The sequence below is a fragment of the Macaca nemestrina genome, chromosome 6 (assembly GCF_043159975.1).
Source record: "Macaca nemestrina isolate mMacNem1 chromosome 6, mMacNem.hap1, whole genome shotgun sequence".
Lineage (NCBI taxonomy): Eukaryota > Metazoa > Chordata > Mammalia > Primates > Cercopithecidae > Macaca > Macaca nemestrina.
The window spans coordinates 137,543,135-137,570,224 of NC_092130.1; the positions used below are offsets into that span (position 1 = coordinate 137,543,135).

The 27,090-nt window shown below is 38.8% G+C and overlaps 1 protein-coding gene across 6 annotated transcripts in view; it reads left to right on the forward strand.

Annotated features, from left to right (window-relative positions):
- The window catches only part of LOC105487485 (transmembrane protein 267), a 44,949-nt gene extending 18,394 nt beyond the window's left edge, over window positions 1-26,555 (forward strand). For 4 of the 6 annotated variants that reach the window (XM_011750944.3, XM_011750945.3, XM_011750943.3 and 1 more), the window contains exons 2-3: window positions 15,038-15,423; window positions 23,099-26,554. In XM_011750944.3, the coding sequence (XP_011749246.1) occupies window positions 15,112-15,423; window positions 23,099-23,434 (648 nt within the window). In that variant the 5' untranslated portion in view covers window positions 15,038-15,111 and the 3' untranslated portion in view covers window positions 23,435-26,554. Of the gene's footprint in view, window positions 1-10,604; window positions 10,629-15,037; window positions 15,424-23,098 lie in introns of those variants that run through there. The other 2 variants (XM_071098960.1, XM_071098959.1) reach the window with 2 other exon arrangements.
- Window positions 26,556-27,090: the final 535 nt, after the last annotated feature.

Sequence of the window (27,090 nt, forward strand, 5' to 3'; positions counted from 1 at the left end):
TTTTTGAGGTGATTTTCTAGATCCTGTGTGTATGCTTCATTGTTTTTTATTCTTTTTTCTTTTGTCTCCTCTGACTGTGTTTTCAAATAGCCTGTCTTCAAGCTCACTAATTCTTCTGCTTGATCAGTTTTGCTATTAAATGACTTGGGTGCATTCTTCAGTATGCCAATTGCATTTTTCAAGTCCAGAATTTCGGCTTGATTCTGTTTAATTATTTCAATCTCTTTGTTAAATTTATCTGATAGAATTCTGGATTCCTTTTCTGTATTATCTTGAATTTCTTTGAATTTCCTCAACACAGCTATTTTAAATTCTCTGTCTGAAAAGTCACATATCTCTGTTTTCCAAGATTGGTCTCTAGTGCCTTATTTAGTTCTGTAGCAGGATGAGCTGCGGACAAAACCCCTCAAACACTGAGATAGTGAAGAGAGTGGCTTTAATCAGCTGGAAGCATCAGCAGGCTAGTGTCTTAAAATCTGAACTCATCAGGTGCTCAACTCCTGCCCCTTTTAAGGGCTCACAACTCTAAGGGGGTCCGCATAAGACGGTCGTGATTGATTGAGCAAGCTGGGGCGGTACGTGACGGGCTGCGAGCACCAGTGGTCAGAGTAAAACAGAACAGAATGGGAGGTTTCACAATGTCCTTCCATACAATGTCTGGAATCTATAGATAACAACATTTGCTAGGTCAGGGGTCGAATTTTAACTACCAGGCTTAGGTCAGGCAGGCCTAGGCCTGGTTTCGGGTCTGGTTCCTAGGTGCTGGGCTACCTGCCTTTAGTTTTGCTTCTCTTTCCTTTTCTGAGTATAAAACAATATAAAACAATATGAGAGGCTCTCTGTCTTCCCTCATTTCCCCTCTTTGAGACTCTCACCTTTTATTAGTGGGAGTTCTCACTCTTATTTTTGCTACTTATGTCTTCTTGTGCAATACATTGATAGTGATTCATATAGTTGTGCTGAAGCATTTTGGTGAACTAAGTAGCGATGAAGCTTTTTATCATTTGAAGAAGTACAGGTAGCAAACAAGGGAGCAGTAAGCAGGTTCTTATTGCTATTATAACTTCTATTATAAGAGTTTTAAATCCTCCTAGTGCTGGGAACTAATTTCTAAACATGGCCCTAGGATCAAATCCATGCCATACTTGCATGGGCACATGTGTCAGTTTTGTTATATCTTTAACTATGTCTTCAACTACTTAACCCTGATCTTCTATGTATAGACAGCAATTAGTAAGGTTAAATTTTCCACAAACCCTTCCTTCAGCTGCTAGCAGGTAGTTGAGAGCTAGTCTATTTTGATAGATAGCATTCTTCATCTGAGTTTCTTGCCGGGCTAGAACAGTCAAGGCTTGACCAGTTTTATTAGTGATGATTTCTAAAACAGCTTACAACCGTATGATTCGGTTGAGCATGTAAATGGGGGTCCAGTATCCCTGTGAGCTGTCTTGTGCCTAAGTAGCAGGCCTATAATATGGTATGATTCTCTTAGGGGGCTATTCATTATTTTTCAATTTTTTTATAGCTATGCTTTTCTTTTTGTGGGAAGCATAGACAGGGAAGTCCAGGAGTTCACCTGTTTTTATGGGCAGTAGGAAGAAAGATGGTTTAATAGTGCTAATAACACAACTAACTGTCCACTGTTCAGGCAGCTTAGCGTAGGTTCTATGTCCATATATCCAGTATAGCCTAGTGGAGGCCATCTAGTTCCAGTGGGACTCTGGGTGGGCTTAAACAGTCTGCAACTTTGGAAATTTACTGAATGGATTTTTATCTGTGTGGTTTGAACTCCACCATGTAACTGTTTTTGTGGTACCATTATACAGTTTTTGTCCTAGGCAACTAAGTCATCTTACAGAATGAGTGAATTCTTTCCTTTTTCTAGCTATGCAGTGTTGTCTAGTAATTGAGACTTTTAGAACCTAGAAATGATCGGGGTGATTCTTTAGGGCCAGGAATTCACCAGGAACTGGGTCTGTAGGCACTGATTCTCAGGCTTCTTATGGCCATTGATCTTCTATTACAGTTCCTCCATGAACATAACATTTAGAGACTGGGCTACATTCCTTGGATAGAATAGCATTATGCAAACAAGTTTCTTTTAGAGTCCTGGTACACTTATAATAACCATAAAATAATAGGACTGTAGCAATCTTTGTCCTACCTCGGTGACTTGATGTATATACTGGGAACAGTCCTCAGTCTGAGGAAGGTCAGTTGAAGTCCTTACTGTACAAGTCCAAATTTTAAGGAGAATGAGTCCCGCGGTGAATTTCTTCATGCTTTGGCCATGCGTGGACCAGTCAGCTTCCGGGTGTGACTGAAGCAGGGCTTGTTGTCTTCAGAGTCACTTTGCGGGGGTTGGCGAAACTGCTCCCATCCACATACAGCTCCCAGTCTATTGATGTTTAAGGATGGTCTCGGATGTTGGGCCCACTAGAATAAACTGAGTCCAATACCTCTACACAGTTATGTTTAACTGGGCTCTCTGATACCAGGAGTAAGGTGACAAGGTTTAGGGTGTTGCAAACTTCAACGGTTATGCAGGAATTTTCACAGAGCAAGCTTTGGTATCTAGTTAGTCTAGCATTCATTAGCTAATGATGTCCTTTGGTATTTATTAAAGTCACCACAGCATGGGGGGACTTTTTGTTTAGGTTTTGCCTAAGAGTTAGCTTATCTGCTTCTTGTGCTAACAGGACCATTACTGCCAGGGCCCTTAGACATGGGGGTCAGCCTTTGGAAACCTCCTCTAGTTGTTTTGAGAGATAGGCCACTGGCCTTGGCCAGGGCCCTACTGTCTGGGTTAAAACTCCAACTGCCATTTTTTTTTTTGACACATGGAGTGTAAAAAGTTTTGTCAGGTCAGGTAGCCCCAGGACTGGGGCAGACCTGAGTTTTTCTTTTAACTCATGAAAAGCTTGTTGCTGTTGGTTGTAATAGATGTAGTTTATCTAATTTACATTTTTATTAACTGTCACCCACTAAAATATTGACTGAAATCCCGTAGCTATTTGATTTCAAGCTTTAAATTGATCTGGTATTCCTCATGGGACTCCACTTGCGTCTAAATGGATGTGAGAGTTGAAAGACCTATGAGGGGCTTCTCTCACTTTATGATGTCTTATTTTTCCTCCCTCTGGTTGATGAAACGCCAGGGTAAAAGGGATAGCCTATTGGACTAAAGTATGAGTGCCGCTCTAGTTGTTCAGCACAGTGCCCAGTAAAAGTCCACCACAATACCACCACACATCCACTTGGGGATGAACAAGGGCTGACTGATTGATAAGCTCTTGAAAATTCTTAAGCTCATCGCATCCCTTCAGGTCTCCAAGGAATGCTAAGTTTCCTTCCTGTCATGAGAGACACGACGTGAACTTAGTGTTGGGAGACAGAGACTGGATGGCCCTCGGGGGCTGACCCGCAGGGTGCCGGACTTTGGGATATAGCAGAGAGAGCTTGGCATGACTTATTACTCCAGGTTGTAGAATCCTGGAAAAGAGCTACCATGCAGCCCATGCCTGGTCTACTGCAGGACCACCTTAGTGGAAGGGGGACAATCAGGGCCTCTGGCCTGCCATGTGCACAAGCATAACAATTGTTTTTGTTTAAAGTGCAGATGGAATATTTGATCCATTTCAGCCAGGCATTTGCATCTTGCTATGCTGTCTTAATTGCCAAAGTCTGTTATAAGTTTTTAACTTTTATGATCTTCTAGTAAAATAAATGTTTCCTTTAGCACCTATTTTTATTAGTTTTTAAACCAAAGAAAGCCAAATACCATTTTACATTTAACAATGCTTTTTGTATGATTTTTATACTAAATAAGCTAAATTTTACCTTTATATTAGTCTGTTGTTAATGTTGAACTTAATTTTAATAAAACCTTGTAGACATATTTATCTAATTTTTAATGTTTGACCATAAGGTAAGATTTTATAGACTCTTTTTAACCTTTTATAATTTTTGTTAAAGAGTAGTTTGGTGCTTTAAGAAAAACCTGTTTCATTTTTACCTTAATGTCTAGTTCACAGAAAAACTGGATGATACCTTTTTAACTTTAGCTAATATGTTTACACACAGAATTTTCTTTATAATTAATGTTTTAAAACTTCTTAAACTTTCAAAACAATATTTTCTTAACCTTTTAATGTAGGTAAAAATCTTATGCCTCCTTATAAACCTTTTACCAAAGGTGTATTTTACTTTCCTTATACACCTTGCACATAAACTGTTTCTTCAGTAGTACTCAGGAGGCCTTATTACTTTTACACAACATTTTTTGAATAAAATTTTTTATAACATTTTTTCTTTCACAACTTTTGCAGACAATTCTTCAACATGTCTCAGCTTTCTGACTTATTACAAACATTTTTTTCTTTAAACAACCAGTTAATTTATTTCAGGACAAGAATTTACCATATAACACTCTTTTTACATAAATTCTGTCTTCCCCCTTTTTTTTCCTTTTTTTTTTTTTTTTTTTTTTTTTGAAGATAGCCATTCTTGTTTTTTTAAAGCAAACTTTCTTTATGTCTGTGGACTAAACTGTCTAAGGCCACAAGATTAGAAGTTACTATAATACATGTTACACTGTTAACTTTTGTTGAAAACCTTGTAAGTTTGGGATTTCATTTATCCTTTGCTATTAATAAGACCTTGTTTAGTCTAAATTAACTTAGAATTGGTATAGATGGCCTTTTTGTTTATTTTTTATTTTTTCCTGTTAGCAAAATAGCTGCCACTACAGAATGAATGCATCTGGGCCATCCGCGGGTTACTGGGTTAAGGATTTTTGATAGGAAGGCCTCAGTGCTTTCAGGATACGCCCTTGTTTACACTGACAACAAATTGGCATTAGAGTATTACAGAGTTACAGAAAATAATTATCAATTATAGGTTTTAAATTTACCTTGGCTTTTAAAGGAATAGGGTATACTGTTTTTTTCTTAACTACTTGTCTATTTCTCTTTCTCTTTTTCTTTCTTTCTCTTTTTCTTTCTCTTTTTCTTTCTCTCTTTGACTTCTGTCTCTCTTTCTCTCTGACTTTCCTTTTGCCTCTGTCTCTTCCTCTCTTTCTGCCTCTCTCTTTCTCTCTCTCTCTCTTTTCTTGACTCCTTCTTTGTCTCTCTGTCTTTTCCTCTCTCTCTTTGCCTCTTTTTCTCTCTGTCACTTTCCTCTCTTTTCTCTGCTGGTCTTTCCTTGCCTCTGCCAGCCACTTATGCTGCTGTTCTCTTAACTACTGTGGGGGGGAAGTGGGTCTAAAACCAGTTGTAACTGTCTGTGTATGGAAACTGGTCTGGGTACCCTGGCTTACAGGTTACCTTGTGCCATACCTTTGAAACAAGGGATCTGTCCAGCCTTCCTTCTGATGGCCAATCCACCTCTAATGCTGGCCAGTCTATTTCACACAAAGTTCTGAGTTTTCCTGGTGTCATAGTAACACCGTAATCTCCCTTAAATCCTTCCTTGAAGTTTTTCAACACAGTTCCTAGTCAGGCAGGCTTACTTTGTGCCTGACCCATGTCTCCTCTAGACAAAACACCATGCTTACACCACACGCACACTACAAAACAAAGAACAGGTAAAAAGGGCACACACATACTTTTACAGTTTATTCCAAACCAGAATCGAAACCAAAATCAGAATATCAAGAAATCCAAGCCAGGTCAAAACCAAAACCAAAGTATCAGGCAATACAAGTCAAGTCAAAAACAAAAACCAAAGTGCAGGTACAGGCACGTCGTGGGTGATCAGGCCACGCTTCCACTCAAATGGAGTAGGCAAGTTCCCAAGACCAGTCCTGTCAAGCAATTCAAACCAAGTCAAAACCAAAACCAAAGTGCCAATAAAGGCATGCCATGGGTGATCAGGCCCCGCTTCCACTCAAATGGAGTGGGCAAGTTCCAAAGACTAGTCTTACCAAGTTTTAGATGTCTGAACTCCAAGTGCCAGTTCCTTCCCTGTGTTCAGCCACTGCGTTGATCCTCCGTGGGGACCTGCCACACACTGCTCTGGCGAGGTGTCCCACCAGGGCAAATGCCTACCCAGGAGCACTCTCAGGATCCGCGTTGCTCAGGCTGGTGGGAGTGCCCTGCAGGGATGTCCCACAGGGCAAGCTAAAGCCACCTAAGGAGCTGCCTGGACCATCCACCAATCACCTCGCTTCCCAGTCAGGGAACCAAGAAATGTAGCAGGACAAGCAGCGGACCAAACCCCTCAGACACCAAGATAGTGAAGGGAGTGGCTTTAATCAGCTGGGAGCATCGACAGGCTAGCGTCTTAAAATCTGAGCTCATCAGGTGCTCAACTTCTGTCCCTTTTAAGGGCTCACAACTCTAAGGGGGTCTGCATGAGAGGGTTGTGATCGATTGAGCAAACCGGGGGGTACGTGACAGGGGCTGCGAGCACCAGTGGTCAGAGTAAAACAGAACAGAATGGGAGGTTTCATAATGTCCTTCCATACAGTGTCTGGAATCTATAGATACCAGGCTTAGGTCATGCAGGCCTAGGCCTGGTTTCAGGTCTGGTTCTTCGGTTTCGGGTCTGGTTCCTAGGTGCCAGGCTACCTGCCTTTAGTTTTGATTCTCTTTCCCTTTCTGAGTATAAAACAATGTGAGAGGGTCTCTCTCTTTCCTCAGTTCATTTGGTGAGGTCATGTTTTCCTGGACGGTGTTGATGCTAGTAGATGTTCTTCAGTGTCTGGGCATTGATGACTTAGGCATTTATTGTAGTCTTCATTGTCAGGGCTTATTTGTACCTGGCCTTCTTGGGAAGGTTTTCCAGATATTTGAAGGACTTGGGTATTATAATCTAAGCTATATCTGCTTTAGGGGGCACTCCAAACCCAGTAATACTGTGGTTCTTGCAGACTCATAGAGGCACTGCCTTGATGGTCATGGACAAGATATGGGAGAATTCTCTGGATTACCAGGCAAGGACTCTTGTTCTCTTCCTTTACTTTCTCTCAAACAAAGAGTCTCTCTCTGTGTTCTGAGCCACCTAAAGCTAGGGTGGAGTAACGCAAGCACCCCTGTGGCCACAACTACTATGACTGTGCTGGGTCAGACCTGAACCCAGCATGGCACTTGGACTCACCCAATGCCTGCTATATTCACTTCCTGGCTACTGCCTGTGTTTGCTCTATGCCCTGGGACTCTACAATCAGCCAGTAGCAAAGCCAGTCAGGCCTGTGTCCTTCCTTTCAGGGCCGTGAGGTCCCCCAGGCCCTGGTTGGGTCTAGAGGTGCCATATGGGAGTCAGGGACTAGAGTCAAAAACCTTAGACGTCTATCTGATGTTCTCTTGCACTGCAGATGAGCCGGCACTCAAACCACAAGATGCAGTCCTTCCCACTTTTCCCTCCCCTTTCCAAAGACAGAGGAGCCTGACTCCATAGCCACCACCACCCCAGGTCACAAAGAGTACTGCGAGAATACTGCTGATGCCCCTTAAGGCACAAGATTTCTTAAATCAGTTTGTGGTGGATGCTGCCTGGCCTGAGACCCACCCTTTAGGGCTGGGCTCCTCTCTGGCCCAGGGCAGGTCCAGAAATGCCATCCAAGAGTCAAATCCTGGAATCAGGGACCCCAAGAGACCACTTAGTGCTCTATCCTCCTATGCCTGTGCTGGTACCTAAGGTGAAAGACTAAGTCCCCTTTAGTTTTCCCTCTGCTTTTCTCAAACAGAGGGAGTTTTTTCCGATAGCCACCACAACTGATAATGTGCTGAGTCTCACCTGAAGCCAGCAAGTCTCAGAGGCTCACGCAATGCCCTTGATGTAGTACCTGGGTATCACTGCTGGTTGTTCAGGTCCCAAGGGCTCTTCAGTTAGTAGGTTATGAATGCTGCCAGTTTTGGGTCCTGTCCTTCAAGTCAGGGGGTTCCCTTCTGGCTCTGAATATGTCTAGAAATGACATCTGGGAACTAGGGCCTGGAATGGGGGCCTCATGACTCTGACCTGTGCCCTGTCCTGCTGTGGTTGAGCTGTTATTCTCCTCAAGCAAAAAGAAGGGATCTCTTTTGGAGCCTCAAGATGTGCAGCATGGGGTTAGGTGAGGGTGATGCCAGCACGCCTTTGGCTGCCCCAACTGGTGTCTCAGTATGTCACGTGCCCACCCAGTTCACTGTCTCTGGGCCTAGTTCAGCTCTAGGACTCACCTAAGGGTTTCAGTCCTTATAGCCTACACTGCCTTTCAAGTTTACTTGGAGACAGAGGGCACTGTAGCCCTCAGTGGCGAGGTTTGCAGAAACTCAATTTCAGACCAATGGAATGGGCATTTCCCCTCTGGCTTGGGCTAATTTAAATGTTCCCTCTGTGGCTGGACATCAACTGAGTTTAGTCTGGTTTTCCTTTCTGCTCTAACAGGACAGCACTGAGTTCAGTGCCTCAAAACTGCTGTGTTCTCCCTCCCTCAGTGCCCAGAGATGCTCTCTGCCCCACTCTGCCACTTCTGGGGTGTAGGGGAGGGGTGGCGTTAGTGACTCAGGACTGTTTTTGCCTTTTTGTGTTTGTTTGTTTGTTTTTTACCTCTTGTGTGCTTCTTTCAGTGGTGTGAAGTTAAAACCAGGTACTATGAGTCTCACCTGATTTTGGGTTCTTATGAAGGTGTTTTTTTTCTATGTAGATAGTTGTTAACATGTGTTTGGGGATGATCGATGGAGCCTTCTATTCTGCTGTTTTGCTCTGCCTCTCTAATTCAAATATGTGGTTAACTTTTATAGGGGTTCCATGAACATTTGAAAAGAATGTATGTTGTTTATAGCAGGAGTCCCCACCCCCAGGCCATGGACCAGTATGGGTTCATGGCCCATTAGGATCCAGGCCGCACAGCAGGAGGTGAGCGGCAGGCTGGCAAGTGAAGCTTCGTCTGTGTTTACAGCCACTCTCCATCACTCACATTACTGCCTGAGTTCCACCTCCTTTCAGATCAGTGGCAGCACTAGCTTCTCATTGGACAGCGAACCCTATTGTGAACTGCACATGCAAGGATCTAGGTTGCGTGCTTCTTATGAGAATCTAATGCCTGATGATCTGTCACTATCTCCCACCATCCTAAGATGGAACTGTCTAGATGCAGGAAAACAAGCTAAGGGGTCCCACTGATTCTACATTATGGTGAGTTGTGTAATTATTTAATTATATATAACAATGTAATAATGATAGAAATAAAGTACACAATAAATGTAATGCACTTGAGTCGTCCCAAAACCATCCCCCTCCGCAGTCTATGGAAAAATTGTCTTCCATAAAACCAGTCCCTGGTGCCAAAAAGGATTGGGACCACTGCTTCATAGCATATGAAGTTGTACACCTGAGTATGAAATAAAATTTATAAATTATATTATTCAGATTATACCTTTTTCTGACCACTTAATTTTTTACTGCTATGTTGTTTGACATGTAAGCATCCTCTTACCCCATAGAACTTTACTGCGATGTGAATATTTTATCCCTTTCAGTTCTAATTCATCATTTTTACCTTGAATTCTGTGTTTGCAGTTAACATTACCATTGCTACTTAATTTTGTTTGTATTTCTTAGACATATATTTTCTCATCTCTTTAGTTTCTATATTGTTAAGACTTTTTGTTTGAGGTGTTTTGTTTTGAACAATAACTTAGTGATGTTTTATTTTACCCCAATCTGATTATGTTTGTCTCTTTATAGAGAAATTTAATACATTCACATTTGTTGTGGTATTTGTATTTTATTTGATCCCTATTGCGTCTTGCAGAGTAGAGGGTGAACTGGCGGGAAGTAAGGTTTTCTTTTTTTCTTTTCTGTCTTGCTGTATTGATCAAATTTTCTTTATTTGTCTCCCTTCCTGCTAGAGATTGAGAAGTTCTACTACTCAGTTTCCCCTACCCCCAAAATAATACATGAGTATATAATTTCTAAGGCAAAACTTCTAAAATTCACAGTTGCCACATAGGTGCCATAATTTAGCTATGCATAGAATGCTGCAGTCTATGATCTTTTTCTCTCAGAGTTCTGTAAGTGTTACCTCACAATATTCTGACATTTAGGGTTGATGATAATCACATTCTCTTTCTTTTGAAGATAACTTTTTTTTTTTTGACATAGAAATTCTAAAGCTTTTCTCTTTATTTTTGGAAATTTTTTTTCAATGCCCAACTCTTTGTCTTATATTTTCCCCTTAAGCTTTGGAAAAATTCTTTGCAAATGTTCTCATTTACTAATTTTGATGTTTGAAAGATTCACGCCACTATGCATTGCTTCAGTGTATAGTAGACTTTGCACTGAGTTTTTATTTGGATAATCAACTTTTTCATTTCCATAGTTTCTTGTTTTCATATTTCTCCTTTTTAAACAAAAGCCTGCTGTTTTATAATCAATGTATGTTCCTAACTGTTTAACATTTTTGTTGGAGTATAATTGACATGTAATGAACTGTATATGTTTAAAATATTAGTTTGATATGTTTTGACATATGTATGAAACTGTGAACCATGAAACTATCACCACAGTCAAGATAATGAACATATGTGTCCCTTACCAAAGTTTCCTGATGCTCCTTTTTAATCATTCCTGCCTCTACTGTCTTTAGGAAACCATGGATCTGCTTTCTGTCACTATAAATTAGTTTGTATTTTGTAGAATTTTAAGTAAGTAGAATTATACTATGTACTCTTTTTAAAAACATATTTCTAGGCCAGGTTCAGTGACTCACGCCTGTAATCCCAGCACTTTGGGAGGCTAAGGTGGGAAGATTGCTTGAGGCCAGGAGTTCCAGACCAGCCTGGGCAACATGGTGAAATCCCATCTCTACAAAAAAATCTAATAATTAGCCAGGCATGGTGGCCTGTGGCTGTGGTTCCAACTACTCAGGAGGCTAAGGCAGGGGGATCTCATGAGCCCAGGGCATAGAGGCTCCAGTGAGCCATATTCACACCACTGTACTCCAGCCTGGACAACAGAGCAAGACCCTGTCTCGAAAAATAAAGAAAGAAAGAATTTTTTAAATTAAATAAATACAAATGGAAACATGTAGGTGGCATGATGGCTCATGCCTGTAGTCCCAGCTACTCAGGAGGTGAGGCAGGAGGATCACCTGAGCCTAGGAGGTCGAGGTTGCAGTGAGCCAAGATCAAGCCACTGCACTCCAGTCTGGGCAACACAGTGAGACCCTGTCCTCAAAATAAATAAATTTAATAAAATTTCTAAATGAAAATTTCAAACATACAGAAAAATAGAGAACAATATAATGAACTACAGTACATCTATTACCTACATTTATAATATTGTTTTGGTGGTTCATGTATCTAATTTTTAAAAGTAAATTGGCTTTATTTTTAAGTTTTTGTAAGTTTTTCTAATTAATAGACTTTATAAACTGATACGGTTTGGATTTGTGTCCTCACCCAAATCCTATGTCAAGTTGTAATCCCCAGTGTTGGAGGAGGGGCCTGGTGGGAGGTGACTGGTTCATGGGGCAGATTTCCCCCTAGCTGTTATCATGTTAGTGAGTGAGTTCTCACGAGATCTGGCTGTTTAAAGTGTGTAGCACCTTCCACTTCACTCTTCTACTCTGGCCATGTAAGACGTGACTCCTTCCTCTACCTTCCGCCATGATTATAAGTTTCCTGAGGCGTCCTCAGCCATGCTTCCTGTACAGCCTGCAGAACTGTAAGCGAATTGAGCCTCTTTTCTTTGTAAATTACCCAGTCTCAGGTAGTTCTATGCAAGAACAAACTAATACATAAACCTGAACAGCAGTTTTAGGTTTACAGAAAAATTGAGCCAATATTATAATGAATTCTTATAGATGCCCTTTGCCCTGCATACATTTCCCCATTATTAACATTTGCAATAGTGTGGTATATTTGATACAAGTAGTGAACCAATATTGATATGTTATTATTGACTAAAGTCCATACTTTACATTAGGGTACATCCTTTGTGTTGCACGGTTCTCTGGGTTTTAACTGTGTACTTTTTGTTTGTTTGACGACTTTCACTTACTATAATTATTTCAGGATTCATTCATGTTTTTATGTGTATCATGTGTTTGTTCCTTTTTGTTCTACCTTTTGTATATTCACATGTTTAGGGACATTTGAGTGTTTCCAACTTGGAACAAATTCAGATAAAGCTGCTATGAACATTCATGTGTAAGCCTTTGTGTACACATATGCTTTGGGAAAATATCTAGAAGTGGAATGACTGGGTTATATGGTCAGAGTACGTTTAACTTTCTGAGAAATTGGAAAACTGTTTTTCCAAAATAGTCATACTATTTTTCATTCCGACCAGCAGTGTATGAGTTCTGGTTGTTCCACATCTTTGTCAATATCTGGGATTGTCAGTCTTTAATTTTAGTCATCTTAACAGGTGTGTTTGATATCTCAGTTTTTAAATTTGTATTTCCCTAATAATTAATGGTGATGAACATATTTCTTATTCTTATTGTCTATCTATATATCACACATGGTAAAGTACCCATTTTCACATCTTTTGTCCATTTTTGTATTGTCTTTTTTTTATTACTCTGTTTTGAGAGCTCTTTATATATTCTGGATATAAGTCCTTTATCAGATATAAGATTTAAAAATTGTTTTCTCTTTCTCTTAACATTGTCTTTCAAAGACCAGAAGCTTTTAATTTTGATAAAGTTCAACTTACCAATTTTTTAGTGGATCAAGATTTTGGTATTGTATCTGATAACTCTTTGCGTGACCCAAGGAGACAAAAATACTTTATGGTTTTTTCCCAGAAATTGTATCTTTTTATGTTTTATTTACATTTAGGTTTGTGATTCATTTTGAGATAATTTTTGTATGTGGAGTAAGATGTGGATTCAGCTTTATGATTTTTGCATATGGATATCCATTTGTTCTTGTACCATTTGTTGAAAAGAATATTCTTCCTCCACTGATTTATCTTTGCACCTTTATCAAAAATTATTTGACCAGGCTGGGCTTGGTGGCTCATGCCTGTAATCCCAGCACTTTGGGAAGCCAAGGATCACTTGAGGCCAGGAGTTCCAGACCAGCTAGGAGTTTGAGGCCTCTCTAGAGATAGGGAGACCTTGTCTCTTTGAAAAAAAAAAAAAGGCATGGTGACACACATCTGTGGCTGCAGCTACTCAAGAGACTGAGTTTGGAGGACCTTTTAAACCTGGGAGGTAAAGGGTACAGTGAGCCATGACTGTGCCACTACACTCCAGTGAGGCTCTGTCTCAAATTAAAAAAATTGGCCAGGCACAGTGGCTCATGCCTGTAATCCCAGCTCTTTGAGAGGCTGAGGTGGGTGGATCACTTGAGGTCAGAAGTTCGAAACCAGCCTGGCCAACATGGTAAAACCCATCTCTACTAAAAAAAAAAAAAAAAAATTAGCCAGGCATGGTGGTGGGCACCTGTAATCCCAGCTACTTGGGAGGCTGAGGCAGGAGAATTGCTTGAACCCAGGAGGCGGAGGTTGCAGCGAGCCAAGATCACACCACTGCACTCCAGCCTGGGTGGCAAAGTGAGACTCCATCTCAAAAAAAATAAAATAAAATTGACTAGGTATGTTTGGTTCTATTTCTGATCCCACTCTGTATTCTGTTTTGTTAGTCTGTATGTTTGTCACTATACCAGTACTACACTGTTTTGATTACTGTGCTTTTTTTTTTTTTTTTTTTTTGGAGACAGGGTCTCTGTATTGCCCAGGCTGGCATACAGTAGCACGATTACAGCCCACTGCAACCTCAACCTCCAGGGCTTAAGCGATCCTCCCACCTCAGCCTCTCAAGTAGCTGGGACTACAGCCATGTGCCACCACGCCTGGCTAATTTTTTATTATTTGTAGAAACAGTGTCTCCCTATGTTGCCCAGGTTGGTCTCGAGCTCCTGGCCTCAAGCGATCCTCCTACCTCAGCCTCCTAAAGTGTTGGGATTACAGGTGTAAGCCACTGTGCCCAGCCTACTGTAGCTTTATAATAAAACTTAAAATAAGATGGTATTGGTAGTCCTCCAACTTAGTTTCTGTTTTTCAAACTTGTTTGATTCTTCTAGGTCCTCTGCAGTTTTAGAATATATATAATGAGCTATGCATAGTTTTTATTGCAGAACAGAAGTTGATTCATTATGAATAAATCAGTTATTCTTTAGTCTCAGGATTAAAACAAAACAATGTAAAAGAAAAAACTTCATGTGTCACACTTTAGGTAGACAGATATTTTCTAGCTAGGTAAATAATGTCAATATTCTGTGCCACGTGAGAACTCAGCATAGAATTATGATTGCATTTTTATATGAGTTAAGGTTATTTGGTTCAAGGCAACAGAAATGAAATGGGGATTTATTGGGAAAATGCTGGGGTAGCTCATCAAAGTGGAGGGTGAGCTGCAAGATCCAGGGTAGCTCTGAGAACCTTTAGACATTCAACGTAAGTACTCACTGTCTTCATGATTCTATTAGTCTTTCTCCTTTGTGTCTCTCTGGGATTTTATTTTCCTAGGCTATTTCATGTAGTGGAGTCCATGGTCTCCAAGAAGAGGAACTTTCTCTACCAGCTCCACTAAGAAAAATTTTGGAAAGGAATCTGATTAGCTCAGCCTGGGCCACTTTCATTACTAAATTAGTCATCATTATTAGGGAAATGGAAAACTCTAATTGGTGAGCTCTGGAGTTTAATGTGAGAAAGTTTTCCCAAAGGAAGGGATTACTGTTGTCAGAAGTACGGAAAGTAGTTGTTGAGTACACAAACCCAATGGATATTCACTACCATGTACTACACACAGCTGAGAGAAAGAACTATTTGATGACTTAAAGCAATAAATTGCAGTTGGTGAGCTTTCTGAAATTCTCCTTGATATATACCATGTACCCTGTTTTTCCTAAAAAAAAAAAAAAAAAACAACAACTAATCTATTCTCCTTAGGCTATGCGGCATATTATATATAACATGTAAAAGTTGCCAGTATTTACATCTTGGTCTTATATGTGAGAAATTATTGCTGATACTGTTTTGTTTAAATATTATATGGCAGTCCCTAATCTTCATTCATATTTTTCTCTGCTTTCTCCTTTAGGGTGCTGGAAATGTAAACAAGAATAGACTGTTCATTCCTGATGGCTTTTAGTCTATACTAACATATTGTTTGTCATGGCATCCGAGACTGAAAAGACCCATGCTTTACTGCAGACTTGTAGCACTGAATCTCTTATTTCCAGCCTTGGTCTGGGGGTATTTTGCCTTGTAGCTGACAGACTTCTTCAGTTTTCTACAATTCAGCAAAATGACTGGCTTCGTGCTGTCTCAGATAATGCCGTACATTGTGTAATTGGCATGTGGTCATGGGCAGTAGTCATTGGAATCAAGAAGAAGACTGACTTCGGAGAAATCATTTTAGCTGGATTTTTAGCCTCTGTTATTGATGTAGACCACTTTTTTCTAGCTGGATCCATGTCTTTAAAGGTAAAAAGCATAGGCTTAATTTTTCTGGTCTTTAATTTCCTTAGCACTATTTTGCTAATCTTTACAGCATCATTTAGAACTAGAGAGGATTTGTCTTAAAATAGGAAACACATTCATTTAACCTTTTTGATCACTTAGTACTTCCCTAAAGATGCACACAAATACGTTGCTAATCAAATTATTTGCCATCACAAACTGCTATGGATTCACATAGAGCAAAGACCCATGAACTGTATGTACCTAAAGAGTTCAGGGCTGGCTTACAGAGGATGTGTTTAGCCAGGTCTTGAAGAAAGTATTAGCAAACCAGCTTAAATTAACAGGGGTCATTCTCAAGGCTGTCCTAGTTCTTTTTGTATCAGTGTACTTTCTTCAGGAGCACACTTAATATTTCCCCCTTATTCTTTATGTTTTACAGTTAGTATGCAGCTCCTAAGTACTCCATAAAAGTTGAATAGCTTTAAGATGATTCCCAGTCCTGAGGAATGACTTGAACAGATTAATTCCCCCAGTCCCTTTTGGGGCCAAAGGCGTGTATTTCAATTGGACTGGCTAGAATCACAGTCCCTTGTGGAGAAATTGAGGAATTTCATTGAGGCATTCAGAAGTTTAGTTATATAGCTCACAAATGAACTAAACTTAAAATGTTGGTTCAGATAATATTTTCTTTTCTTTTTTTTTTTTTTTTTTTTTTTTTTTTTTTTTTTTTTTTTTTGAGACGGAGTCTCACGCTGTTGCCCAGGCTGGAGTGCAGTGGCGCGATCTCGGCTCACTGCAAGCTCCGCCTCCTGGGTTCACGCCATTCTCCTGCCTCAGCCTCCCGAGTAGGTGGGACTACAGGCGCCCGCCACCGCGCCCGGCTAATTTTTTGTATTTTTAGTAGAGACGGGGTTTCACTGTGGTCTCGATCTCCTGACCTTGTGATCCGCCCACCTCGGCCTCCCAAAGTGCTGGGATTACAGGCTTGAGCCACCGCGCCCGGCCGGTTCAGATAATATTTTCTAAATGTCAGAAGATTTGCCTACATTTTATGTGTTTATGATCTATAAACATTTCAGGAAAGAAATCTAAATTCATAGAGCAAGGACTTTCTGTTTCATTCACCCCTAGCCTAGAACAATGCCTGGCTTACCTAGTAGATATTCAGGAAATATGAGAAAAGTGAATGAGAAATATTCACTTTTTCCTATTATATGTTGGGTACGAGGTATTTCTCAGAAATTGTTTCACTTATTTAGAAATTTAATCAGTAAAGAATCAGTAATTGCTAATTAAAGACAAACTTTTGTGCTATAGGTAGAGTTAACATATCATTTTGTTTAATATTGAAATAAGAAGACTTGAGTTTGAATCCTGGTTTTTTGGTGTTAGCAGAGTACTTTCCTTTTTTTTAGTTTTATTTTAAATTTTTATGGATTTAGGGCCACAAGCACAGTTGTATAACATGTATGTATTGCATAGTGGCAAAGTCTGAGCTTTTAGTGTACCCATCACTCTAATGCTATACAAATAGTATTTTATCTCTCACCTCTTCTCACCCTCCCACCTCTTGGAGTCTTAAGTGTTTATTATTCCACTCTGTATGTCCATGTGTACCCGTTGTTTAGCTCTCGCTTACAAGTGAGAACATGTGGTTTTTTAACTTACTATTTCTGCATCATTTCACTAAGGATAATGTCCTCCAGTTCCATCCATGTTGCTGTAAAAGACATGATTTCATTATTTTGTATGGCCAAGTAGTATTCCCTCCAATGTCTATTATTCTACTCTGTATGTCCATGTGTACCCGTTGTTTAGCTCTCGCTTACAAGTGAGAACACGTGGTTTTTTACTTGCTGTTTCTGCGTCATTTCACTAAGGATAATGGCCTCCAGTTCCATCCATAAAATCAGACACGATTTTATGATTTTTGTATGGGCAAGTAGTGTTCCATGGTGTGATTATATATCACATTTTAATCCAGTCATCCACTGATGAACACTTAGGTTAATTCCATGACTTTGCTATTGTATATAGTGCTGTGATAATCATACAAGTGCATACATTTTTTATATAATGATTTCTTTTTTTTTTTTTTTTTTTTTTGAGATAGGGTCTTGCTGTGATGCCCAGGCTGGAGTGCAGTGGTGTGATCACGGCTCACTGCAGCATCAACCTCTTGGGCTCAGGCGATTCTCCCACCTCAGCCTCCTGAGTATCTGGGGCCATAGTTCACATGCCACCGTGCCAGGCTAATTTTTAAAAAATTATTTGTAGAGGCAGGGTCTCCCTATGTTGCCCAGTCTGGTCTCAAACTCTTGGGCTCAAGTGATCCTCCTGCCTCAACCTCCCAAAGTGCTGGGATTACAGGCATGAGCCAGTGTGCCTGGCAATGATTTATTTTATATAATAACTTATTTTCCTTTTGGAAGATATTCAGTAGTGGGATTGCTGGATCAAAAGGTAGTTCTACTTTTAGTTCTTTGAGAAATCTCATACTGTTTTCAGTAATTTATATTCCCACCAACAATGTATAAGTGTTCCCTTTTCTCTGCATCCTTGCCAACATCTGTTGGTTTTTGACTTTTTGTTAATAGCCATTCTGATGGTATGTGATGGCATCTCATTGTGGTTTTAATTTGCATTTCTCTGATTATTAGTGATATGGAACGTTTTTTCATGTTTGTTGGCTGCTTATTTGTCTTCTTTTGAAAAATGTCTGTTCATGTCCTTTGCCCACTTTTTGATGGGGTTGTTTTTTCTTGTTGAGTTGTTTGAGTTCCTTGTAGATTCTGGATATGAACCCTTTGGCAAAAGAACCCTATTTTCTCCCATCCTGTAGGTTGTCTGTTTACTCTGTTGATTATTTCCTTTGCTGTACAGAAGCTCTTCAGTTTAATTAAGTTCCCTTTTCTTCTTTAAGTTTTAACTTCTTCATCTGTAATATGTGTATTATAACATTACTTACCTTGTGGGGTTGTTGTGAGGCTTAAGTAAGCATGATAAGTGAACTGGCCTGGTAAATATTAACAGTAAATGGTCCAGGCGCGGTGGCTCACGCCTGTAATCCCAGCACTTTGGGAGGCTGAGGCGGGCGGATCACGAGGTCAAGAGATCAAGACCATCCTGGCCAACAAGGTGAAATCCTGTCTCTACTAAAAATACAAAAAAAATTAGCCAGGCGTAGTGGCAAGTGCCTGTAATCCCAGCTACTTGGGAGGTTGAGGCCAGAGAATTGCTTGAACCTGGGAGGCGTAGGTTGCAATTTGCTGAGATCATGCCATTGCACTCCAGCCTGGGCAAAAAGAGCGAAACTCTGTCTCCAAAAAAAAAAAAAAAAAGGAAAAAACAATAAATGTTAGAGATTGGGATAAGTTATGAAGCATTATAAAATATGTGATTCATAAATGTATTCATCTAGAATTTATTCTTTTATAATTTTTAAAAGCATTTGGGCTGCATAGCATATTTATCCTTTAATTCACTTAGAAGCACTATTGTTAAGAATATGAGCTATAGAGTTAGACAGAACCAGGATCAAATCCCAGCTATGTCACTCATTAACTGCACAGTATGGGGGAAGTGACTAGCCTCACTACCTCAGTCTCCTCTGCTGTAAAATGCTACCTACCATATAGAGTTGTTATAAGGATCAAATGAGATAGTGCACATAAAGTACAGCATAGTGCTAGTATTAATCATTATTTTTGAATTAAGTATTAAAATATTTTACATTCACCATAAGGTGGTATGTGATTATCAGTAATAAATGTCAAACCTGAATAAGTATTCATGGCAGTGATCTATTTTTACTTCTGTGATTCCATAATTCCATTTTCTTTCATTATTCATCATTTTTCTATTAATAAAAAAATCAAAGGCCAGGCACAGTGGCTCATGCCTATAACCCCAACACTGGGAGGCTAAGATGGGAGGATCGCTTGAGGTCAGCAGTTGAAGAGCAGCTTGGGCAACAGAGTAAGACTCCATCTCTACAAAAAATAAAAAAAACTAGCCAGGCATGGTGGTGTAGGCCTATAGTTCCACCTAATCAGGAGGCTGAGGCAAGAGGAGCACTTGAGCCCAGGAGTTTGAGATTACAGTGAGCTAAGATTGTGCCACTATACGCCAGCCTGGGCTTTGAGACAGCACAGGTCTCTGTCTAAAAAAAAAAAAAAGCTACATTGATATTTTAGAAATCAGCAAACAACAAGAATTTCCAGTTTCTTTTTTAGCAGCTATTAATATAAATAGATGTTAATTCACAAATAAGAATGTAAAGAATCAGTATGGCTGTGAATATATCCAGAACATAACTCAACATCAGGTTATTGCTTTCTTGCAAGTAGTGATTACCATAGGCTCCTTAATCCCATCCTATTGAAAATGTTGTACTTCCTATTAAAAGTGTCGCCAGTCTTTCCAATCAGTTCTATGATTTATATTTTACTAATATGGATTATAAACTAAACCTTTATTACTATAGTACATAAAAGTGCTTTTGTTGGGGAGAGAAATCTGATGCCAGTGTAATACTATTGCCTTTGCAAGTTATTTTACCTTTTGCGTGGAGGCCTTAAAAACTGTTCTTTTATCATTATTACAGTAACAGCTCTACTAAATTGTCTTGAAGCTTATCGAGTCAGTTTTTTAAGATGGGCTCTTGTAATAGATTTGCATTTTTATTTTTAGTTTTCTTAGATCATAGCTTTAAATACTGGTTCCATTCTATTCCTTTGTTTTTCTTTAGGGACTTCAATTATACATATGTTGTTTCTTTTTGCCTGTATTCTATTTCAGCCATTTTCTACCTGACTGTTTTTACTCTTTTCCTCATACTATTTTTATTTTCTTGGTTAGTTTCCTGCATTTTTTTTCTTTTCTTTTCTTTCTTGAGACAGAGTCTTGCTCTGTTGCCCAGTTTGGAGTGCAGTGGTGCAATCTCAGCTCACTGCAACCTCTGCCTCCTATGTTCAAGGGATTCTCATGCCTCAGCCTCCTGAGTAGCTGGGATATGGTGGCATGCATCACCATACCCAGCTAATTTTTGTATTAATTTTTTCAGTGCACCTTATTAAACTTTCATTTGACCTATTCTCCCTTGGACACATTACAATATAGTCATTTATTAGATTGTTTTTGTTTTTTTCCATACTGAGTTTAATCAATTATTATATTTTTTAAAATCTTTTTTTTTTCCATTTTTGAACTTCTGATTCAAGATTTTTTTTTATGTCCCCATATGGTTGTTTGAGATTTAATTTAGTTTGGAGTCTTGTGATACAATTTTCTTATGTTTTGTGTAGTTTTTAAAAAAAATTTTTTTTTTTGTATTTGTTACTAGGAACAGGGTTCAGGAGATTTTTTTATGTGGGGGGGGTTGTTTTTTAGACGGAGTTTCATTCTTGTTGCCCAGGCTGGAGTGCAATGGTGTGATCTCAGCTCATTGCAACCTCCCCCTCCCAGGTTCAAGCAATTCTCCTACCTCAGCCTTGCGATTAGCTGAGATTACAGGCATATGCCACCACGCCCAGCTAATTTTGTATTTTTAGTAGAGACAGGGTTTCTCCATGTTGGTCAGGCTGGTCTCGAACTCCTGACCTCAGGTGATCATCTTGCCTCAGCCTCCCAAAGTGCTTGGATTACAGGCGTGAGCCATCCCACCTGGCCTGATATTTTTATTCTGTTTTCTATTTTCCTCCTATACTAGCTTTTTACAGATTTGTTCTCTTTTATCACTTTATTTCATGATATTACATGATTATTTATTCTAACATAATCTTGGTTAAGGCAGTGTTGGCAAAAGGACCGATGATGAACTTAACATATTGTGGATATAGAATTTAAAAACAAAGGTGAAGACAAAAGTAGAATAATAATACAGAAATGGTACATGTTCTGATGAAGTAGAAGTAAAACAAAATGTGGAGGAGGAGGCAAGGAAAGAGGAGTGTAAAATAGACTCTTTGATGTTCAGACCATAGGTGAGAGGTAAAGAATACTAGTTTGAGGAGAGGGTCTATAGAATTCCTTGTTCAAGGGTGGTCTGATTTGACAGTGGGACAAGGTACGGTTCTTTAATGAGTAACTTTTTTTCATGTGGTGGGAACACTGTCTGATTTTTGTTTGTTTGTTTTTTGGACAGGAAACTACATTTCTTCCTTTTACTACTTCTTTTCCTTTTCACCGTCTAGTCTCCAAAGGGTGTCTCTCCCTTTCTTACCATCATCTCCCCCAGAATCAATACCTTTCAGAGTCTTGAAGGTCCACTTTTAAGTCCTTTCCCTGCAGTTAGTGCTCTGACCTACTAGGACACTCTTCAGTATTTTCACACTTAAACTGAACTTCCTAGTGATAATTTTAGATCAACAGTATTTTCACACTTAAACTGAACTTCCTAGTGATAATTTTAGATCAATCTTAGGTTTCCCGTCTTCCCTCTTCAATATAGTTTTTCCTGACTTGGATGGAAGTGTTTGAGAGAGAACCCACTGATCTGGTGTTTATTTTAATACTCATGGGTAATTTCAAATATGGGCATTCTCTGGCTTCTATTTATGCTGAGGGTTTAAGATTTTATGTAGTTTTATTTGTCCTTCATGTTTTAAAATATTTTTAGAGGATATGTGCAGAGATTCAGATTTAGACAATCATCACTATTCTCAGCTTTATTTTTGTTTAGGGATTATCTTGCTGCAAATTAGTCTTTAAAGCAGGTGGGAACAAAACCCTACTCATGAATCATTCAGGGATTAAGCCTGAAATTTTTATTGGTTCAGATATTGAGTATATTTTTTGGTAGTGGTTTAGAAATTTACTGAAGTTTGCCGGACGTCATGGCTCACATCTGTAATCCCAGCACTTTGGGAGGCCAAGGTGGGTGGATCACCTGAGTTCAGGAGTTCGAGACCAGCCTGGCCAACATGGTAAAACCCCATCTCTACTAAAAATACAAAAATTAGCCGGGCATGGTGGCAGGTGCCTATGATCCCAGCTACTCAGGAGGCTGAGGCTAAAGAATTTTAACCCAAGAGGCAGAAATTGCAGTGAGCCAAGACTGCGCCACTGCACTCCAGCCTGGGCAACTGAGGAAGACTCCATCTAAAAAAAAAAAAGAAAGAAATTTACTGAAGTTTATTTAACTCAATTTTAGAATATGTATTTAAAATAATATAGTTTTTCTAAATATTGTAAATAAATTCCAAAAGTGTTTATCGCTAATATAAAATGGATATAACAAAAATATTTCCCTCTTTTGCCTTCATTAACTAATATTTTATTTGGTTGTGAGATATCTTTTCAGTGCTCTTAAAGACCATGGATAATTATATAAAACTTCAAATTACACAAACCATACACTTAGGATATAAATTATATTCATATTGTGAATTTTCTAAGCAAATAATGGGACACTTAAAAAATTAATCACCATATTCCTGAGAACTTGATTTTATTTTTAATGTAAAGGATATCCTGCTCACACTTTTATAGTCTTTATATATATATATATATATATATATGTTTGTGTGTGTGTGTATATATATAATTTTGGTATATGTATTCTGAAGTGGCATAGAACATGTTTCTTTTGCATGTCCAATAGACTCTGGAAAATATTTTAAAATATTAAGAAGCATGTATAAAATTTTGTTTTGCTAGAAGGGAAATGATACTCGCTATTACTTTGCTCCCTCAGGCTGCTTTGACTCTTCCGCGAAGACCTTTCCTTCACTGTTCTACTGTGATACCTGTTGTGGTTCTGACCCTGAAATTTACTATGCACCTTTTCAAGCTCAAAGACTCATGGTGCTTTCTTCCTTGGATGTTATTTATATCCTGGACTTCACACCATATCCGCGATGGGATTCGTCATGGTTTGTGGATATGCCCATTTGGAAAAACTTCTCCTTTGCCATTCTGGCTTTATGTAATAATCACATCATCTTTACCTCACATCTGTTCATTCATTATGTATTTAACAGGAACCAGACAAATGATGTCTTCAAAACATGGAGTTCGTATTGATGTCTGAGGTAACCACACAGCAGTCTTAGAGAAGCAAATGGCTCAGATGATGATAATTAAGAGTAGCCAACATTAAAGTTAATTTTTAAAAACACAGTTAGGTGTTTATATTATTTAATTATTATAATTCTGGAATCCTCTTTCTCAGGAAGCATGTACAACTTTTTAAAAAATTATACTTGTTATTATTCTACTTCTCTCTTCTATGACAACTCTAGTGCAATATTGGAGTTTCATTTATTCCACAATATGTTTTTATTGTTTTTTTCTGTTTGTCTGGTTTTACTAGTAGTTCTGTTAGATTAACATCCTGTTCATTTTCTGGAAATATACCTGGAATTTAGTCCATTTCCTAGTGAAAAACAGTTCAAATTTAGGGTAACTAATTTGTAGAGAGTTAACATTATATTTGGATCCACATTTTCTTGAGATATTGAAATAGTGAAATCGCCAAATAAATGATATCAATCATTTAACTATACAAATGTATAGTTAATGCTAACATGCATTTATTTTCATATATGTTGATCCTGACTGAAATTTAATTTGCACAATGCTTTATGAGTTATGATTGCTGGCAAAATCTTCAGAGCACTTGTGACACATCATTATAATATCTGGTAGCTAACATTAGATCTAGCTTATTATTTCAGAAATTAATTTAGGAAATTATTAAAACATGTTGACTATAGTAACAGTTTACTGAATTAGTATTTTTTTAGTATCTCTAGCCTAAAATCTCATGTGTTGTGTTTTAACTGTTTTGAAAAACATAGGTAAATTTAATATTTGTTAATAAATAACATTAACAAAATACTGATATTTGGATCATAACCATAACATTTGAATTCATACAAAAAATAATGACCAGTAATGTCATTTCAAATGTAAATTCCTGAATGTACCACTAAAATTGTTTTAGTTGCTATCAGTTTGTTTATATACTATTCTAAAATATTTTACTAGTTAAATAATTTTTTAATCTTCCTGATACTGAAAGACAGCGTATATTTTTTTCAAAATAAAGTTTTAGGAAATTTGCTTTTTCCTTTTTCTTTCAGGTTGATCTATTAAAATGATTCCTGTTTATTAGAGAAGGAAAATTTAGTTACTATACATCTTATATTTGCACAGTTTATTAAAGTTAGTGCCCTAAAGTTACCTGCTTTTCTTTGTGGCATATGAGGCATCTGCTGTCTTCAGATTTTCTTACAGTTTTGTGATTTATAGTGCTAATGATTGGTGTGCCTTATTCTCTGAGGGAGGATGGAGGGTTCATAAAGCAATGCCTTATCCACAGCAGATTTTCTTGTATATTAAGTTAAACAGAATTCTGTATAAATTATTATGAAGGTTCAAGTTCTTTAGGGGAGTTTTTTTTTCTTGTTGTTAACAATTTGGTTGCAATCTATTATATTTTGCAATTGACTAGATATTACAGTCTACTTAGTTTTCAAGAGTAATTATTATATAAGTTTGGTTGGTATAATGGTAAATATTATATAGTGGGGGTAAATTTGATTAGAGTTTTTTTTTAAGCATCTGACTTTAGAAATCCGTGGAAATAAAGTCTGTATCTTGTGTAACAATTCCAGACTAAATTGCAAAACCTTTTCTACTTTTTCTTTCTTCATATTAAACAAATAAATATTATTAAAAATATAGGGCCTTATTTAAGAATGCTACATGGTGACAGGACGCAGTGGCTCACGCCTGTAATCCCAACACTTTGGGAGGCCGAGGCCAACGCTTTGGGAGGCTGAGGCAGGCAGATCACTTGAGGTCAGGAGTTCGAGACCAACCTGGCCAACATGGTGAAACCCCGTCCCTACTAAAAATACAGAAATTAACTGGGCGTGCTGGGTGTGCACCTGTAGTTTCAGCTACTCGGGAGGCTGAGGCAGAGAATGGCTTGAACGTGGGAGGCAGAGGTTGCAGTGAACTGAGATGGTGCCACTGCACTGCAGCCTGGGTGACAGAGGGAGACTGTCTTAAAAAATAAAAATAAAATAAATAAGAATGCTACATAGGCATTTTTTGGGTTGTCCTAACTTTCCTTTAGTAGAATGGGAATGCACTTTTGAACATAACTCCTTGCTTAAACAATACTGCACATTTTATGTGTGGGTTCATCTTGGTTCCTACCTCTACCATCAGAAATCTTCCTTGTCCTCTAAATCAGCAGTCCCCAGCCTTTTGGCATCAGAGCCTGGAGGGACTAGTTTGGTGGAAGACAATTTTTCCACAGATGGTAGGGGAGGGGTGGGGGTGCGGATGGTTTTGGGATGAAACAGTTCCATTTCAGATCATCAGGCATTAGATTCTCATAAGGAGCTTTCAACCTAGATCCCTCACATGCGCAGTTCACAATAGGATTCCTGCTCCTATGGGTCTCTGATGCTGCAGCTGATCTAATAGGAGGTGTAGCTCCGGTGATAATGCTTGCTCACCCACCACTCACTTCCTGCTCTGTGGCCCAGTTTCTAACAGGCTATGGACCAGTACCTGTCCACAGCCCAGGAGTAGGGGACTCCTGCTCCAAATGGACCCCAAAATTTGTGATTGCAATGTCTGGAAAACCAGCAACCACCTCCCCATGCCTGCACTTTCTTTTTGCTTCTAGTGAAAGAATTTGTGTCAATACAACATTGTGTTTGAAAGATAGATTGTACTTTATTTGCACGTGTGCATTTTTCTCCATCTTCTAGAATAACTTCCTTCACCTAGTGTTTGTCTCTTTGCTGTTTTACTGATCCAGCCTCCCAGTCTACCATTCTCTTATCTTGAGTTGTGTTATTCATGCTGGCTTCTGGACAACTTCTACCACTGAACTATGTTCTACTCATCCCCCAAGCCCAGCTTTCTTTCATGGTAGGCTTAAGAATCCCTGTTGTGGAGAATACAATAAAGATACTCCTCAACAAGAGCAACTCCAAGACACATAATTGCCAGATTCACCAAAGTTGAAATGAAGGAAAAAATGTTAAGGGCAGCCAGAGAGAAAGTTCAGGTTACCCACAAAGGGAAACCCATCAGACTAACAGCAGATCTCTCAGCAGAAACTCTCCAAGGCAGAAGAGAGTGGGGGCCAATATTCAACATTCTTAAAGAATTTTCAACCCAGAATTTCATATTCAGCCAAATTAAGCTTCATAAGTGGAGGAGAAATAAAATCCTTTACTGAGAGATTCTATCACCACCAGGCCTGCCTTACAAGAGCTCCTGAAGGAAGCATTAAATATGGAAAGGAACAACCGGTACCAGCCACTGCAAAAACATGGCAAATTGTAAAGACCCTCTATGCTAGGAAGATACTGCATCAACTAACGAGCAAAATAACCAGCTAATATCATAATGTCAGGATCAAATTCATACATAACAATATTAACCTTAAATGCAAATGGGCTAAATGTTCCAATTAAAAGACACAGACTGGCAAATTGAATAAAGAGTCAAGACCCATCAGTTTCCTGTATTCAAGAGACCCATCTCACATGCAGAGACACACATAGGCTCAAAATAAAGGGATGGAGGAAGATCTACCAAGCAAATGGGAAACGAAAAAAAGCAGGGGTTGCAATCTTAGTCTCTGATAAAACAGACTTTAAACCAACAAAGATCAAAAGAAACAAAGAAGGCCATTACATAATACTAAAGGAATCA